The sequence below is a fragment of the Littorina saxatilis genome, linkage group LG2 (assembly GCF_037325665.1).
Source record: "Littorina saxatilis isolate snail1 linkage group LG2, US_GU_Lsax_2.0, whole genome shotgun sequence".
Taxonomy (NCBI): domain Eukaryota; kingdom Metazoa; phylum Mollusca; class Gastropoda; order Littorinimorpha; family Littorinidae; genus Littorina; species Littorina saxatilis.
The window spans coordinates 58,649,357-58,667,903 of NC_090246.1; the positions used below are offsets into that span (position 1 = coordinate 58,649,357).

Genomic DNA, 18,547 nt, shown 5'->3' on the forward strand with positions numbered 1-18,547 from the left:
CGAAAGTACGCAAAGAGAGGAGCCTGTACGAAGACCTCAACGATCGTGGTCAAGTTTAGCGATGCAAGGCGACAAATCATTCATATGAGCGGAAAGATGATTCGGGAGAAAAGTCGTTATGCTTTCTATCGAGTTAGGACATTCGGATTTTACTGGTTGCGCCACAATGTCAAATGTGCTTCACTCAGCGGGGAGCGAGTATTACGCCATGAGTAAATTTTCTTTGAAATTTGAGTTCAAGTTGTTCTGCTGTAATGTGTGTGTGTGTGTGTGTGTGTGTGTGTGTGTGTGTGTGTGTGTGTTTTGATATGACGGTAAACTGCAACTGTGTGTTTGTGTGTAAACATGACAGTAGATACACGGCAACCAAATTCATGACCGCCCGGGCCAAAAACTCAAACCCCTTTTAAGACCCCCCCCCCCCCCCCCCCCTTTTTACGACCTAATTTTCAAGGTTTTTCCAAAGTCGTAAACATGGGGTTCTACTGTATGTATTCACTAGCTCAATTCTCTCTCTCTCTCTCTCTCTCTCTCTCTCTCTCTCTCTCTCTCTCTCTCTCTCTCTCTCTATTTTCAATGCTCTTTGTAAAATATTGCCCCAGCCCCTCCACCTGTGAAGAAAGGACACCTGTCTAATAGGGACACCATTACCATCCCCCAAGGGTGTCCTTTAGAGACAGGTTTTACTGTAGCTGGTTGGCCTTGAGACCTCGGGTCAATGACCCCTACTTGCCAGCTGAGACCAGCTGCCTGCCCCAGTTTACAGACACTGACCTTCTTCCCCGGGGTCAATGACCGAGTTTTACCAGAGAGGAAACTCTTCCTGCCCCAGTTTACAGACACTGACCTTCTTCCCCGGGGTCAATGACGGAGTTTTACGTGAGAGGAAACTTTTCCTGCCCCAGTTTACAGACACTGACCTTCTTCCCCGGGGTCAATGACGGAGTTTTACGTGAGAGGAAACTTTTCCTGCCCAAGTTTACAGACACTGACCACTGTGTACCCAAAAAATAGTCTTGAGGAGATTTTCTCGCACACATACCCACACAAAGCGCCTGTACACAGCTTGTACCATCAGTCATAAGTGCATCAAGAAGTTGCAAAAGGTGGTAGAAAGAGAAACAAGTCGCGTGAAGTGATATAAAAACATTTAGTCAGTCGGTATTAAACTAAAAGATCAACACCACAAAGCAGTCATTGCCGTGACTACATTAAGATAGTCTCGGCGGTCCATACCTGAAGATAGAGACGGGTCATGAACTTATAACCTAATTTTTAAGCTTCCGATCTGAAATGCAATCCCAAAGTCTTAGTCTAGAGACATCCTGCTTGCTGCAGGGCGAGCCGAGAAAATGTTCCTTCTTTATCTTCTCCGCGCGGAGGTGTTTTCAGACACATCAGACACAGGGTGGTCTGGACTTTGTGGAAGATTGTTCAAAATTTCAATCAATTTGGTTGAAAAATTAGGGCGGGACATCGCCGCCTCGACTTTCACAAAAAGCCTGGATATGACATCATCAAAGACATCTATCGAAATAATGAAAAAAAACGTCTGGGGATATATCATGCCCAGGAACTCTGATGTGAAGTTTCATGAATATTGGTCCAGTAGTTTCTCGGAATCGCTCTATACACACTAACACTCATACACCACCACCCTCGTCTCAATTCCCCATCTATGTCAAAACATTTAGTCAAAACTTGACTACATGTAAAACCAACAAGTCTCACATGAGATTTCACTGCAATGAGAATGGCAGTAACTTAATGTCGTTCAGCTCCAATGGATGAAAGACCAAACAATAGTGGAAAGGTTGCCTAATTGGACAAAATGGTAAGAAATGATACATTCTAAACTATGAAGAAAGCGTAGCGCTAGTGTTTTCTTCTTTGGGTTCGTGAGATGAGAACTCCCGTCTCCTCGATAAAGGCAGCAGTTCTCCACAGGTCCTCCAGACTGCCATAGAGTTTTTGGGCCACGGGGGTTGGGGCCTTCTCTTTCGGGGCGCCTCGTAGGGCGGGCAGTACGGAGATAGATGTGCTGCTAGTGGTTTTAATTGAGTCACTTGAGAAAAAGTGACTCTATGTAATCGGTCAGTGTTAGTCTGTCCGGCCGGCTGGCCGGCCGTAGACACCACCGTTACTTTTCTCGGAAACTATCAAAGCGATCGGGCTCATATTTTGTTTAGTCGTGACCTCCAATGACCTCTACACTTTAACGATGGTTTCGTTGACCTTTGACCTTTTTCAAGGTCACAGGTCAGCGTCAAAGGAAAAATTAGACATTTTATATCTTTGACAAAGTTCATCGGATGTGATTGAAACTTTGTAGGATTATTATTTACATCAAAGTATTTACATCTGTAGCCTTTTACGAACGTTATCAGAAAAACAAGGGAGATAACTAGCCTTTTCTGTTCGGCAACACACAACTTAACGTTGGGCTTTTCTCGGAAACTATAAAAGTGACCGGGCTCAAATTTTATGTGAACGTGACTCATTGTGTTGTGAATAGCAATTTCTTCCTGTCCATCTGATGCCTCATATAATATTCAGAACTGCGAAAGTGACTCGATCGAGCGTTTGCTCTTCTTGTAAATTGTAGTGTCCAGGCAGCATTTCCAAACCATGAAGATAGCATAGCGCTAGTGGTTTTACTATTGTGGCCAGGCAGCATTTCCAAACCATGAAGATAGCATAGCGCTAGTGGTTTTACTATTGTGGCCAGGCAGCATTTCCAAACCATGAAGATAGCATAGCGCTAGTGGTTTTACTATTGTGGCCAGGCAGCATTTCCAAACCATGAAGATAGCATAGCGCTAGTGGTTTTACTATTGTGGCCAGGCAGCATTTCCAAACCATGAAGATAGCATAGCGCTAGTGGTTTTACTATTGGGCCAGGCAGCATTTCCAAACCATGAAGATAGCATAGCGCTAGTGGTTTTACTATTGTGGCCAGGCAGCATTTCCAAACCATGAAGATAGCATAGCGCTAGTGGTTTTCCTATTGTGGCCAGGCAGCATTTCCAAACCATGAAGATAGCATAGCGCTAGTGGTTTTACTATTGTGGCCAGGCAGCATTTCCAAACCATGAAGATAGCATAGCGCTAGTCGTTTTACTATTGTGGCCAGGCAGCATTTCCAAACCATGAAGATAGCATAGCGCTAGTGGTTTTACTATTGTGGCCAGGCAGCATTTCCAAACCATGAAGATAGCATAGCGCTAGTGGTTTTACTATTGGGCCAGGCAGCATTTCCAAACCATGAAGATAGCATAGCGCTAGTGGTTTTACTATTGTGGCCAGGCAGCATTTCCAAACCATGAAGATAGCATAGCGCTAGTGGTTTTACTATTGTGGCCAGGCAGCATTTCCACTCCTCAGATGATTCAGAAAGTGAATTTCTGCAGCCCATTATCTTGAATTCCTGTGGTCATGAATTATGACTGTTGATTGTATTTTATTGTATTTCAATGTGTTGTGTGTGCGTTCTGTGTGCATTCTGTGTCAGTTCGCAGGTTTACATTGTTTTGTCTGTAATCTCACTGTATACCGGTCTTTGTAGTTGTACATCGCCATGAACTCTAGTGAGAAGTATTCACTATCGTTTATTATTCTTTTTTTCTTATGCTATTTCTGTTTAGTTCAAAAGAGACGGTGCACGACCCAAAAGGATCCAACGAATCCAAGAAGTCTGAGGTGATGGCGGAGATAGAGAACGTGAAAGGGGAGGTACACATGAAGGAGGAGGAGCTGGAGGCAAAAGTGGAAAGAACCAACAACCTCTACTCTGAAATCATCACACAGGTAAACACTGATGTAAAATTTCCCCCCTTTTAAGACCTTGCTTTCTCAGATTTCCTGGTCAAATTACTGAACTTGTCACGTCCAGGTGCACGGAGCCCCTGCACATAAGGTCAACCGGATGATCAGAAAAATCTTCATCCCTATTCCACCTGAACCTTCCACACGGAAGGCAGATTTCTTAGTCATTGGACTCGACTGTTGACTTGTCCTCTTCAATGCAGAAGGGTTTACATTTTGGTGTTGATTATTCCTCCTCTTTCGCATTCTTCTTTTTTGTAGATAAACCCTGAGCTGGTTTTACATTTTAACCCAAAACTAAATTGACTACACAATGTTGAAAGTGTCCTTTTCTCACTTATGTTACAAAAATAAAAATAAAAAGTCACAAGCATAAAGCGCTTGTCCAAGGTCTAAGAGACTCAAGGTTTACGCTGTCACACTGCTACTTGCCCATCGTGCAAAAACTCTTATTGTTCACATTTTTCTGTAAGTTGGTCAGGAATGGCCAAATCGTCTGCCTGATCTCCAGGGGTGAGTCAAAAATCTGCCGGGCTAGTAGAAACCTCCTGGCAACCTGCCTGGCAGGCCAGTGAAAATTACGGTCAAATGCAACACTTTTGGTTATAGTTATACTATCGATTTTCAAAGCCGTATAAACACTGCAGATGCAGCAACTGTGGTTAGTACCGGGCCAGCGAAATTTCTGGCGGGCTGGTGACTTTCTAGAAGTTACTTGCCTGGCTGGCGAGTACAAATTTTGATATTTGGCCATCCCTGTTAGTTATTCTACCTCGCATGAACCCTTGGGTTCCTCAAGACAAACAAGAGGCGAAGCCTTCAAGGCTCCCGTAAGAAATCAACAAACAGTAACACAAACTCATCCGTCACACACACACACACACACACACACACACACACACACACACACACACACACACACCCACACAGTTAAAACTAACGCATCATATCAACTCCATGTATAATTTTCAAAAGAAGGCGAACAGATAAAATGACTGTGTATTTGTTGTTGGTGCAGTTGTCCTTCAATGAGATCTTGTGCAATCCTCACACACACACACACACACACACACACACACACACACACACACACACACACACACACACACACACACACACACACACACACAGGCACTGTGTTCATTTGCAAATCTACCATCAGCTTATCTGTCTTTTGCACTGCAGACACTAAGCAATAGGTACCTGCCATGTGGCCACTTTTTCCACTGCTGTCCTCAGTCCCATACTTTTCATCAAGACTTGACACCATGCCGAGTGGATCTAAATTCGGAAGTCTTCATGTGGCTGAGGCATATCTGACATAGCGTCGATCTTGTAGGTTAACCTCCTTTCTGAAACAAATGGCAAAATGCGATTAGTTATGATGACTACAACCTACACAAATATAAAGTGTTTTGAAACAGAATAGTCAGGTTATACAAGCCACTTTACCTATGCAGCATGGTAACCCTACAATATGCGAAACATGTCAACTGACTGCAGCAGCCTGGTTCTTAAAATAATTCTGACGGTCAACACAACCAACCCACTATTCACATTCCATTTTAAGGAACAACGGAGGTACTCTCTGAGGGTCTTGTTTAAATGATAACGATCAACTCAGGAGGGAAAAAACAAGAGAGGAAAAAAGAAACCACATCAACCGCAGAAAAATACAGAATCACTGTGACACATGTCATGTACCATTATTTACAAACAAATGCCACAGCAAGCTTTGTCTCAAAATTCTCATTCTACCTTCTGTCCGAAAGAATCTAATCTTACGTTGTACTGCCTTGAAAGAAAATGCCAACAAAGACAAGAAAGCTGTTGCAAGGTAAGCTTACCAAACGTTACATAGCGAATCATGATAGTGCGTAAACAGCAAACAGTACAATCAAAGAGAGAATCGAGTCTGGAATGAAACGCGATACAGATCTAGCATTCAAAAACTGTCTTTCAAGTTCAAGGAAGTTGTTGCAAGGTAAGACTTACTAAATTGTACAGACAAAACCATGACAGTGCATGTTTTGAATCTGAGGAAAAAATCGTGATCATTTTGACTTTGAGAACAGATTCATTCCGTTTCCTTATATCTGCATGTTCAAGTAAATGATGGACAGTTTTTTTCGGGCAGAGTAAACTTAACTTGAGACTCTACTGCAAGTCTTGAAATTCACATAAATCGAACCACGAACATAAAGACATCCAAACATTACAGGCACTTTAGATCAACTCATTTCACTAGAGGTGACTGCCTAGCACTGTGTTTGACATCCGTGTCTGCTGAAATAAAAAGAAATTAAAACAGTAGGTGGCACGTTATCAGAGTGGGAGACACTAGATCTGTCTCTGTACTTACCGGGATACGGCTGCCAGATCGACACTGCGCTTTCGACAGCTCTTCCTCGCGTGGACATTGGAAAAACGCTGTGCAGATCAAATTGTAGGAAATCTCCCTTTGGTAGCTTCTTTATTTACTTTTCTGGAGCTTAGAAACCGAACAACATGAAGTCGTCTTCCCCGAATCGGCGAATGCAGAAGTGAGAACTGGAGAAGTGAATCTATACCACAATCCTTCGCGCGACCCCTGACCTGGTCTTGACACCTGACCTGGTCTACATGCCACACACGACAGAAACCAGTCAACTGCTTGTACCCCTTCAAAACCCCCCACCACCCGTTTTCTTTGGATACACGCTTTAACTACACACATGCCGACACAATGTTGATCATTGCTTCAATATTTTGAAGATGGTGCTTGAAAAATAACCAGGTGAAATGAGTATTTCGGTGTTTAGTCAAATGTTAAAGTTTCTACCACAGACATACACACGCACACACACACACGCACAGACAGACAAAGTTACGATCGCATAGGTTACACTTACGTGAGCCAAAAACGACAATGCACAAACAAGTTCATCGTTCAGGATTCTCTGTTGACAGCTTTAACCATTGTCTTTCACCAGGTTGACAAGATGAACGTTGAGGTTGCAGAGGGTTTCAGCGAGTTTCGTAAGATTATGAAGACTAACTGACAACACTGCAACATCCAGCCAGTTTGTTACACGTCTTGCTGTACAGACTCTGTAAATATGTACAGATGATGTTCTGTAAAACAATGATTTTAATCAACTAGGGTAACACACTTCATGTATAAAATATTGTATCTGCTGTCCATTTTCATAGCTGTCAGTAGTGTCCATTGTTTCCACTCACTATCTTCTGTCTGTCTCCTCTGACGCTAGATTGATGTTTTAATCATTGTGCTTTTATTGACTCACATGCGAAGCAAAAGTGAGTCTATGTACTCACCCGAGTCGTCCGTCCGTCCGTCCGTCCGTCCGTCCGTCCGTCCGTCCGTCCGGCCGTCCGGAAAACTTTAACGTTGGATATTTCTTGGACACTATTCAGTCTATCAGTACCAAATTTGGCAAGATGGTGTATGATGACAAGGCCCCAAAAAACATACATAGCATCTTGACCTTGCTTCAAGGTCAAGGTCGCAGGGGCCATAAATGTTGCCTAAAAAACAGCTATTGTTCTCATTTTCCCCATTTTCTCTGAAGTTTTTGAGATTGAATACCTCACCTATATATGATATATAGAGCAAAGTAAGCCCCATCTTTTGATACCAGTTTGGTTTACCTTGCTTCAAGGTCAAGGTCACAGGAGCTCTTCAAAGTTGGATTGTATACATATTTTGAAGTGACCTTGACCCTGAACTATGGAAGATAACTGTTTCAAACTTTAAAATTATGTGGGGCACATGTTATGCTTTCATCATGAGACACATTTGGTCACATATGATCAAGGTCAAGGTCACTTTGACCCTTATGAAATGTGACCAAAATAAGGTAGTGAACCACTAAAAGTGACCATATCTCATGGTAGAAAGAGCCAATAAGCACCATTGTACTTCCTATGTCTTGAATGAACAGCTTTGTGTTGCATGACCTTGGATGACCTTCACCTTGGGTCAAGGTCACATTGTATTTTGGTAGGAAAAATGTCTAAAGCAGTTCTTAGTGTATGATGTCATTACTAGGTTTAGTTATTTGACCTTGACCCTGAAGGTCAAGGTCATGTAAAGGTCAAGGTCAAGCATGTGAGTCGTATGGGCTTTGCCCTTCTTGTTTATCATTATCAGTGGAGTAATGCAATAAACCTTGTACATTGTAGAATTTAAAGAGTTGACGTCAGTGTGACTTACAGTTAACTCAAATTTAGTAGAACTTCATGAGAAAGTGCATGAGAATGTGTATGGTGGTACAGTATGTATGAATATGAGGAGTACAAATGTATGCTACATTGGTGCATTAGTGTTTAAAATGATGAAGTTAATAAATGTTTCTTTAATATTTTTCAGGACTAAATGTATGTAGATTTGTTCAAATAATGATTGGCAATGCTGAACATGAGTTACTTCAGGAATATCTTTTGCATGCAATTTGTATGTTTTTACAAAACCTATTTTAATAAACAAGCAATGTTCTACTTCTAGACTGTCACTAGCGTAGTTTTTCACCATAGAGAAATCAATTTCAAGTGTGCACAGAAGGCAAGTGAAGAATGTGATTGGCCAGTTTATTGTATCTGGCCTTAAGTCTGAAATGGTGTCCACAGCTGAAATAGCTGTGCAACCTTGGTTCTAACCTGATTTGTACATCAAAGAAAAATAAAATCCTTGTAAAGATTAATGAGACTTGTAAAAGAAAGTATGAAGTACACACCTAGAGAAACATTGTGTGCTCAGTTGTTGTTTTTAATGAAAATGTCGCCATTATCTGAAGTCAGCAGCACTACATTTTGGCCATTTTTGACTCACATGCGAAGCAAAAGTGAGTCTATGTACTCACCCGAGTCGTCCGTCCGTCCGGACGTCCGTCCGTCCGGAAAACTTTAACGTTGGATATTTCTTGGACACTATTCAGTCTATCAGTACCAAATTTGGCAAGATGGTGTATGATGACAAGGCCCCAAAAAACATACTTAGCATCTTGACCTTGCTTCAAGGTCAAGGGGCCATAAATGTTGCCTAAAAAACAGCTATTTTTCATATTTTTCCCATTTTCTCTGAAGTTTTTGAGATTCAATACCTCACCTATATATGATATATAGGGCAAAGTAAGCCCCATCTTTTGATACCAGTTTGGTTTACCTTGCTTCAAGGTCAAGGTCACAGGAGCTCTTCAAAGTTGGATTGTATACATATTTTGAAGTGACCTTGACCCTGAACTATGGAAGATAACTGTTTCAAACTTAAAAATTATGTGGGGCACATGTTATGCTTTCATCATGAGACACATTCGGTCACATATGATCAAGGTCAAGGTCACTTTGACCCTTATGAAATGTGACCAAAATAAGGTAGTGAACCACTAAAAGTGACCATATCTCATGGTAGAAAGAGCCAATAAGCACCATTGTACTTCCTATGTCTTGAATTAACAGCTTTGTGTTGCATGACCTTGGATGACCTTGACCTTGGGTCAAGGTCACATGTATTTTGGTAGGAAAAATGTGTAAAGCATGTGAGTCGTATGGGCTTTGCCCTTCTTGTTTGTGACATGACCTTACAGCATATTGAAACATGGTCTACTCTGTCATATTTATGGGACAGAATGTCATGAATGACTTTTCACTGAGCCAGTAAAACTCAAATGTACCTTTGACAAAGCAAAGTTTTTGAATTTTGTCAGTGAGCCTGCAGAAAATGGGGAGACAAAATTTCACAGAAAGTTCAAAACTATTTCCGTAAGACTTCATTTTTGTTCACTGATCAGCTCTAAATAATAATTAAAGATTGAAACCTGATATATTTTTGTAAAAAAGTATTTTACAGTATGTTTTGCAGAGGTATAAAACATAAAAAGGGTTGTTTGACTTGTTTTTGCATGTTCAAAAGTAGTTTGAAGTTTACGTGCAGATTTTCTTGTGAAAAAAGAGTTATAAACTTTCCAACCTTTTGCCTTATAAAGAGAGTAAATTGACTGGTTGGGGAACACCTAGCTTTGTAATGCATTTGGATCCACTAGCAGCAGTCACACTGAAAGTTTGCATCAAGTTCATTCATTGGTGTTTGAGTAATTGAGAAATAAAAAATTCTTCTGAGAAAGTTATGAACTTTCCTACTATCTCCACTGAGAGTGTTTTTTGTCCTTAAATGCTAGCCATGAAAGTTAAGGTTGTAGTGGAACAGCAATTTTGCATATAAAAGTACATTAGATTTAGATACTAAGCATTTTTTGTCACTAAAGTCAAGCAGTATGCTATTTTCTCTGTGTCTTGCGCACTATTTTTATGTGAGAGTTACTAACTCATGTCAAAACCCAAAATATATGTAAAATGACTATTTTCAGTTTCCAAATTACACTGTACCATGATTTTCATCACAAAAAGAATCTACTGGCTGCTGACTGTTTCTTTCTGAAGTACTTAGCCGTTTTGTCATGAAGTTCATAACTTCACATAACTCAAGCTCATTTTTCAAGGGCGTGTTTAAAATAATGCCTTGTTAATAGCAAAAGAGTACATTTGACTTTATCTGGACATTTTGTAAGAAGTTTTCTGAATATCAACCCTCAAAATTACATTTTGATAATTCCAGCATGAATCTGGGTTGACTGCACGGTGTACATAACTTCACATCAACTGACCCTCAGCCCCATGGTGTGAAGTTATGAACACATGCCATGAGTATGATTTATACAAAATAATTAATTTACTACACTAAAACACTACCTCAAATGATGTGCTGCTCTTCTCCAGAGTAGGCTGTTACAGTTTGATGTCATTTTTATTTTAATTTACCAGCAGATTTTAGTACGTAGCTTTTCAGTTAAATAAATGATGTGAAGTTATGAACACACAGTCAGCTGACATAAACACTAACTAAATAATGATTTCGGTAACAGTTTTCATGACTGAGTTTGGTTAAGTAAATCATTAAGTAACAAAACCTTGTTTAGAATTATTTGCGAGAGACTTTAGTTAGTTATTTTAGTATAAATGTGTGATTGATGTGAAGTTATGAACTTTCACAAGTTTCAAACAATTTGTTTTATTTTGGCAATTAAAATCTGATTTTGTAATATAAGTGCAGCTTTAGCCTATACTACAACTCTGTTCTCAGTTTGTCATTGTTTTGCAAATATATTATACAGTAATTGTACTAGAGACCAACATAACAAAAATTTCTTGTGAAGTTATGCGCACGCTCACATTTTATGATTTTTGTTATCGTTTGTTTTCACAAATGTTTTACTTTTTGGCTCATGTAAGTGTAGCCTATGCGATCGTAACTTTGTCTGTCTGTGCGTGCGTGCGTGCGTGCGTGCGTGCGTGTGTATGTCTGTGGTAGAAACTCTAACATTTGAAGACGTCACATTACATTGATGTCACATTATGACGTAAGAGGGTTAGACGTCACGCGAAGGAAGTACTGAAAGTCTCGGTCATTATTATTTTGAGCGGGCCGAGACTAGTTGGCAGTCGTGTCCCTGTAAGTAGGCTACATGCAGACAGACAGATCTAGATCTAGTGTCTCGCTTTCTTGCACAGTTTCACCTATGCTCTTTCTGTGTGTGTGTGTGTGTGTGATGGAGTGATTGAGTTTGTGTTACTGTTTGTCGATTTCTTACGTGAGCCTTGATGGCTTCGCCTCTTGTATTACTTAGTTGTATGTTGATTACAAAGAGTAGCTGGAGAGAAAATAAGATGTCATATGCACTTTCTTACTTTGGTTTGAATTAGCCATAGTTTGTGATGTCACGGTGTGAAGTTATGAACTCCTAGGACATTCTAAAAATACTTTCAGTTTCTGCCAACTCTTTGAGTCAGACAAACATTTTGGTGTATTGAAATCCTTTTGATGGTACTTTTCAAGCACATTTTGCACAAAAACAGCAAAATTGTAGATTTAATGATAACTTATGCCAATATTTGCTGTGAAAAAATTGTGACTATTAATTTCTATAAATAATACAAATAACCAAAAAATCTTCTCCACATTTCATCTTCAAAAATTACCTTCATGTTCCAGCTCACCTTTTTCAGATTAAAAAACAAAACACATTTTTTCCTGCCTGTATAAATTAAACTTATTTTACCAATAAAAGTAAATTATGTGAAGTTATGAACTTCCCATTAATGGAGTTCCCATCTGCATCATGCGTGGCCAAAACAAGTTTAACTTGCTTGAAATGCAAAGTAATTTGCTGTAGCAATTTGCTCAGATGTCTAAAACAGACCCAATACATGTAGCAACAATGATTTAACAAGTCTAAATTTTGTGACGGTGTGAAGTTATGAACTCCTGCAAACTTTTAAACCTGAATCTGTGAAGTGATCAAACAAATGAGTTTTCTTAAATCATAGCTGTTCCTTGCGTATTTATGCTCTAAAATACATGTCTATTTTCAAAACAAAGAAAATGTTCATTTTTAAAATTGATTTTGTATGTCACAAAAATGGACACCTATTCTGACTTTGGGCCATCTTGATATGTTAAAAAAACAAACACCCACCTAAACTAAACTGTCAATCTCGATAAAAACACAACCCCAAAAAGGACGGCAATAAATTTTTATTTTTTAAGCCTACATGACATTTTTGTTTTGCTGAGAAAACCTTTCTCCTTGTTTCTATGTTAAAGTTTTTAAACATGTACAAATTCTACCGTCTACAGTCAACATTTTCTCATCCAAGAAACAAATTCTGTACATGTACGCACTTTCAAAGCAAGCTGGACATACTGCAATTCATGCTCCCACTCACCCACTACCACAAGTATTTCTAATTCATATTCACTCATTCAATTATCATTGCAATCTTTCTCATGTGTAGCAACACAGATCTGTACAGGCTCACACGTGTGATAAGACTATTCGGATGAGACGAAAAATCGAGGTCCCTTCGTGTGCACTACATTGGGGTGTGCACGTTAAAGATCCCACGATTGACAAAAGGGTCTTTCCTGGCAAAATTGTATAGGCATAGATAAAAAAATGTCCACCAAAATACCCGTGTGACTTGGAATAATAGGCCGTGAAAAGTAGGATATGCGCTGAAATGGCTGCGATCTGCTGGTCGATGTGAATGCGTGATGTATTGTGTAAAAAATTCCATCTCACACGGCATAAATAGATCCCTGCGCCTTGAGTCCGAGTCTGGAGATACGCGCGCGATATAAGACTTCATATATATAACATAAGACTATTATTCTAAAACAGCCCACCCTAGTTGCTCCCTGTGCAAAGTGGGAATTCAATTTGTTACTGAAAGGATTTTGTAACTGACACGTACCTATGTCAATATGCAAAATTAATGTGCCAAAAATTCCCACTCTACACATGAGGAATGCAGGATGTGTGTGTTTTCTTTGCAGAAGGCTGCATATAGAGATTATAGTCTTATCCCACTTTAAAGCCTGGACAGATCTATGGCGGTGCACATAATCCTTTACGTTAGAAGGAAGGTACCTTAACTTTCTTTATTTGGTGTTTAACGTCGTTTTCAACCACGAAGGTTATATCGCGACGAAGGTACCTTAAGATGCCCATACATCTCAATCAGTCAATGAAGTTGTACCTGCAGCACAAAAAGATGGATATAAATAAGGATCTCCTCAATACAAAGTCTTTGTACTTGTAGCACAAAAGATGGGAGATAAAATAAGATCTCCTCGATACAAAGTCTTTGTCTTTGCATTTGTACTTGTAGCACAAAAAATAGAGATAGAATAGGATCTCCTCAATACAAAGTCTGTGCATTTGTACTTGTAGCACAAAAGATAGAGATAAAATAGGATCTCTTCAATACAAAGTCCTTGTGAGTGAATAAGGACCCCAGCCAGGCTGCAACTCCTGGAAGAAGTTCACAACACAGCGGAGGAAGTCCCAGCAGCAAAGAATTCAGCTCCATTCTCCATCAGCTTGAACTGCAGTGTTTTTGTAGCGTGTTGTCTTGGTGCATCCATGCTGTCCCTCCAGGTCACACAAGCCTGAAATGTCAAACAGAAGGTTTTATTTCGTGTCAGAACCTTGGCTTTGTTACATTAAAAGGAGGAATTTCTACATCCAATTACACCATTTGCCACAAGATGAAATGTTTCATGTCAAAACCTTTTGAAATTTAATTCAGAGCCAACATGAGAAAATGAACAAGTCGTGTCAAGCAATATCAAAACATTCAGTCAACCTCTCAGCCTGAAACTTAATAGATTGACTCTGAAAACCTGTCGAGACAACTAAAACTGGCTAGCCGAAACCAGTAAATTGAGATTCATCTTGAAAGTTCAAATGCTAACATGTGGGAAATGAAATAACTCAGATGTAAAATATCACAATGAAAGCTTTTCTTCAGCTTTCACTACACAGAAAATAACTACAGTGCTGAGTCACGTATGGGTATTGCTCACAATAAATCTTTATGTATCGATTGGAGATTAGATTTCTCTTCTTTGAGTCATGTGACGTCAGAGGCCTACAAAACTTTATAATTGGGCGTTTCAGGTTGACCAAAACTTTAAAGGAACTACAAAACACACGTCATGTGTTTGATTGCATGTGTGTGTGCTGTTCAATGTCAAAACAACAACAAAGTCAGTACATGACGTGTGTTTTGTAGTTCCTTTGAAGTTTCGGTCAACCTGAAACGCCCAAATATGAAGCTTATGTGTTTGATTGCATGTGTGTGTGCCCGGGCTCGTTCAATCGTCAAAACAACAACAAAGTCATAGTACCTGAAAGGAGTTCGATCGATACATAAATGTTATTTGCGTTTTTGACCAAAATATGACATTTTACACAGATCTCGACAGTCATTGTTCACCTCGACCGCTAGCGCGGTCTCGGAGAACAATGACTGTCTCGATCTGTGTAAAATGTCATATTTTGGTCAAACACGCAAATAACGTATAATATCGCTCCCACTCGCAGAGAATTTTGTGTTGGACTTGGGTTAATCCGTACCTGTCCATGGACGTCTTTACAATAGCCTGTCTGCAGTCCTGTTACATTGACATCAAGAGAGCTCAGGGCTGTCAGGAACTTCCACAGGCTCCAGGTGTCTCTGTCATGTTGATCGTAAGAGGTGAGCACCACCAGAGTGGTACCGTTCTGTGTCGAGGAGGAGGCATCTAAGCTGAACCACAATGCTTCTTGTAATGCCTTGAAGAACATCATCACCTCATCTAAATGGTATCCCATGCTAAGAAACACAGAAATATCGTCAATCACCAGCACTGGTTGACCGTGAGCTTGTTCTTTCAAGCAACATAAAGACTTCAGTAATTTCTCTTTCATACGGTCCAAGAAATTTTCTTGGTTCGTCACTGGCTGATAAGTCTCGGGGAAAAAAGTATGCACAAGTTCCTCCAATCCATCAATGAACTGTAGTTGTTTGGCTTCAGTAGCAGACTGTAAGCTGACACCGGTCTTTAAGGAAACTGCATTGTAATGGTGAAACTTCTGGACAAAGCTAACCAAACAAACTGGTCGTTTTTCTTTGACAGCAGCCGACAAAACTTGATGCAATACAAAGTTTCCGTTCTCCTCGTTCTGACCAATAATTAAGCATTCTCGGTTCCCGATGCAGCCACGATCGAACCCAAGAAAGCTGTTAACGCTTGAGAACATGTCGGTGTATCTGCTGGACTTTCGTTTTGTGGACTTACAAAGCCCCAGTTGTCCACAACACTCGGCCACGAGGATTCGAGCGGAAGTTGCGTTCTCAAGTACAAGGGAAGCAACTCCCAGACAAAAATATAACATTATGAAGAAAACCACAGGCACCAGCGCGAAAATAAATGTTTAATGATGTCTGTATTACATGTACCATGTCGATTTTCTGGGAATTGGTCCTCATCAGTTTTAGACTAGAACGAATTCATCATTCAGTTTTGTCTTATCACGCACAATTGTTCTCGTCCAATTTTGAAAGGAGGAATTTAATCTTGATATCAGTCACACGGCCTGCGTGACACTGACATAATTATCATGCACTGAACAAAAGATTAATCAACGAGAAACTCGGGAAAGGGTACAGAATATGCATGCATTTGGTCGCTGACCTAATCAAGTGGTAATTGGGGTTTCTTTGTGAAAGAGTGAATATAATTTATTCTGTATGCAAGTAGTCTGTCATCACTCATAAAGACTATCAGACTTCATGCAGTGACGGCCAGTGAATCATCAGTGATTTACTCAAGGCAAGGGCGGATCAATTCACTTTGGAGGGGGGGGGGGGGGGGGATTACAAAATGACTGCGAAGATACAAGTTGACGGCGCCAAAGGCGCCTAAGCCTCTAGGGGGGTCCGGGGGCATGCCCCCCCGGAAATTTTTTTTATCCAAAGAAGCAAAATAGAGCTATCTGGTGCATCCTGAGCCAATAAATTACCTCTTTTTTTGGGGGGGGTGGGGGTTACGTAACCCGTGTAACCCCCCCCCCCCCCCCCCAGATCCGCCCTTGCAAGGTCAGTAACGGAATAGAAAATCAGTTGTAGGTCAAACAAAAACAACAACAAACAGACCAGTCCTCGAAAAAGCTTTTACAAAAGCAGAAGTTTAAATCAAGACTATGCTGGTAGACGAGACAGACCAAAACAAACAATACCGCTTATCTTAAAAAAATTAAAAAAAGAGAAAGTAAATTACCGTAACAATCTAACTCTTTTGAGGGCCCCAAAGGGTTTAAAATCGTGATCGTGATTGGCGTTTTTTGACCTTTCTGTGATCGTGATTGCCGAAATTTCCATTTCTGTGATCGTGATGGGACTTTGCCCGTGATCCGTGATGACAAAAAAATCAAGTCTCGTGATCGTGATCGTCATTTGTTTTTGTGATCGTGATGGGCATTATTGCAAAGCATTTTATTTTCAACGTACATTTTTCACAGCTGTATCACTCTATGATCCTCTATTCGTCAAGGAGCCAATCCCGATTGAAGGGAAGCAACAACACATTCAGAAATATGATTTTGACAGTTAAGAGAATCAATCACACAAAAAAAGAGATCCAATCAGAAGGCAAATTGCAAAATCTGCCAAACTTCATCCAATGGAAGGGCTTCGTGCAAAAGTTTTGAGTGCATTAAGTCATATTCGAATTCGAAGATCAAAAATGGCGTGCCGCGGTACTGTCATCGAACTTCTAATACATTTTGTGGATTCAAGCCAGACCAAAGCAGGCGGCGAGAATGCCTTCCTTGGTGGAAAGGTCAGGCTACGGGTCGGTCTTTCCGAAGACGAAATATCAAGGTATGTTGATCTATGTTGCTCTATGACTGTTCTGAATGTAGGCAAAGATCTTGAAATTTGTTCAAGATCTTTGAGTTTGAGTGAGATCATTGACATTGTCGACATTGCCACGTCCGGCCGTCACTCGCTCAGTGTGACCTCGACTGGCTCGAGATCGAGTCTGCGTGTAGCCAAAACCGAAACTAGAAATGTGTTTTTCATCTCAGCAACGTGGACACGCTTGGCATAGATTCTAATTGTCGCTTCTTTGCATTAAGCTTGGATTTATTTTAGCGCCTGTAAACTTTAATATCAACAATGGGTTAAATTCAGAAACAATGGCGGGGAGACGTGCCAGTTTGGGTCACTTGATCCTCATGTCAAAGACGATCAAAGTCATGTTCGTTGGGGATTTTGTCAGGCATGCTACTTTTCCGGTAATTGCCGGAAATCCGATAAAGCCGTTTTCAAAATCCGGTAAAGTCAAATTTATTCCGGTGAAGTTGAAAAATTTCCGCAAAAACGATCCGTGTGAATATCGCGCAACGCGACCGGTCTCAATGAAGCCAGCGCACAGTAGTGTTGTTTTCACCAGTTTGGAGGTGTGTTGAATGGTGGTGGGGGGGAGGTTAAAATGGGATTTTTAACAAGATCACAACACTATTACAGCCCTGAAAATGATGACCAGAATGCACCAGATTGCACAGATTTTGACCGTTTTTTTAAAAAAAATCCGGGGGGGCATGCCCCCGGACTCCCCTAGTTGGCTCGCCTGCTTTGCAGGCTCAGGCTTGTGGCTTCGCCACTGGCACTGCGCGCTTCTTTCAGGTAAAACCATTTTTGGCCTGTAGCATTCCTGTTTGTTTTTCAAGGCCATGAACCCAGGCGATGGTGTACCTCAAATTGTATGGCAAAGTTGAAAATAAAGAACCCATCACACATACATGTATTTTAATTTCAATCCACCCAATAGTTTTTGAGAAAATGAGTTTACAAGATTTAGCTCTGGAAATGTGAAATTGTGCAAGTATAATATTCATGAGTGAGGGTGTGGGAGTTGAATGTGTATGAGTGGAGAGAGAGAGAGAGAGAGAGAGAGAGAGAGAGAGAGAGAGAGAGAGAGAGAGAGATGAGAAAAAACAATGAAAACAACATTCTTGTTACTGATTACAAATCATGATATGTATTTCTATGTGTGTATGAAAGAGAATTCAAAAAATAATAATAAAAAAGTGCAACGGTTCTCACTTTGTGTTGAATAAACAATAGATCCAGAGGAGCGAATTACTGTGTGGTTGTGTTTACTTTGACACGTGCTTTCTGTACATGCAACTTTTACCGTGACCGTGATTTGCCACTGGTGTTCGTGATCGTGAAAACAAAAATCAAGGTAACTGTGATCGTGAAAGCTAAAATTTCCCTTCCCGTGATCGTGATGATACCCCCCCTTTGGGGCCCTCTCTTTTCGTTGTTTCCTTCT

The 18,547-nt window shown here is 40.4% G+C and overlaps 2 protein-coding genes across 2 annotated transcripts in view; one reads left to right on the forward strand and one right to left on the reverse strand.

The window, feature by feature from the left end:
- LOC138959380 (kinetochore protein Nuf2-like) overlaps nt 1–9,971 on the forward strand; it is a 34,257-nt gene extending 24,286 nt beyond the window's left edge. The window contains exons 10-11 of the mRNA XM_070330820.1: nt 3,645–3,807; nt 6,798–9,971. Coding sequence (XP_070186921.1) covers nt 3,645–3,807; nt 6,798–6,866 — 232 coding nt within the window. The 3' untranslated portion in view covers nt 6,867–9,971. The remainder of the gene's footprint in view (nt 1–3,644; nt 3,808–6,797) is intronic.
- A 2,042-nt stretch (nt 9,972–12,013) lies between these two features.
- Nucleotides 12,014–15,552, reverse strand: LOC138959381 (elongator complex protein 6-like). Its single transcript, XM_070330821.1, has 2 exons — nt 14,802–15,552; nt 12,014–13,831 (listed from the first exon to the last, which is right to left on the reverse strand). Exons 1-2 carry the CDS (start codon nt 15,465–15,467, stop codon nt 13,706–13,708), a joined length of 792 nt encoding a protein of 263 aa, XP_070186922.1. The 5' UTR covers nt 15,468–15,552; the 3' UTR covers nt 12,014–13,705.
- Between the last annotated feature and the right edge of the window lie 2,995 nt (nt 15,553–18,547).

Bases quoted from the DNA above. Each gene is read 5' to 3' on its own strand.
- LOC138959381 (XM_070330821.1), bottom strand. From the start codon at position 15,467: ATGTTCTCAAGCGTTAACAGCTTTCTTGGGTTCGATCGTGGCTGCATC. The intron at 13,832-14,801 runs GTACGGATTAAC...TTGACATTTCAG, and splicing joins GTAAAGACGTCCATGGACAG to GCTTGTGTGACCTGGAGGGA.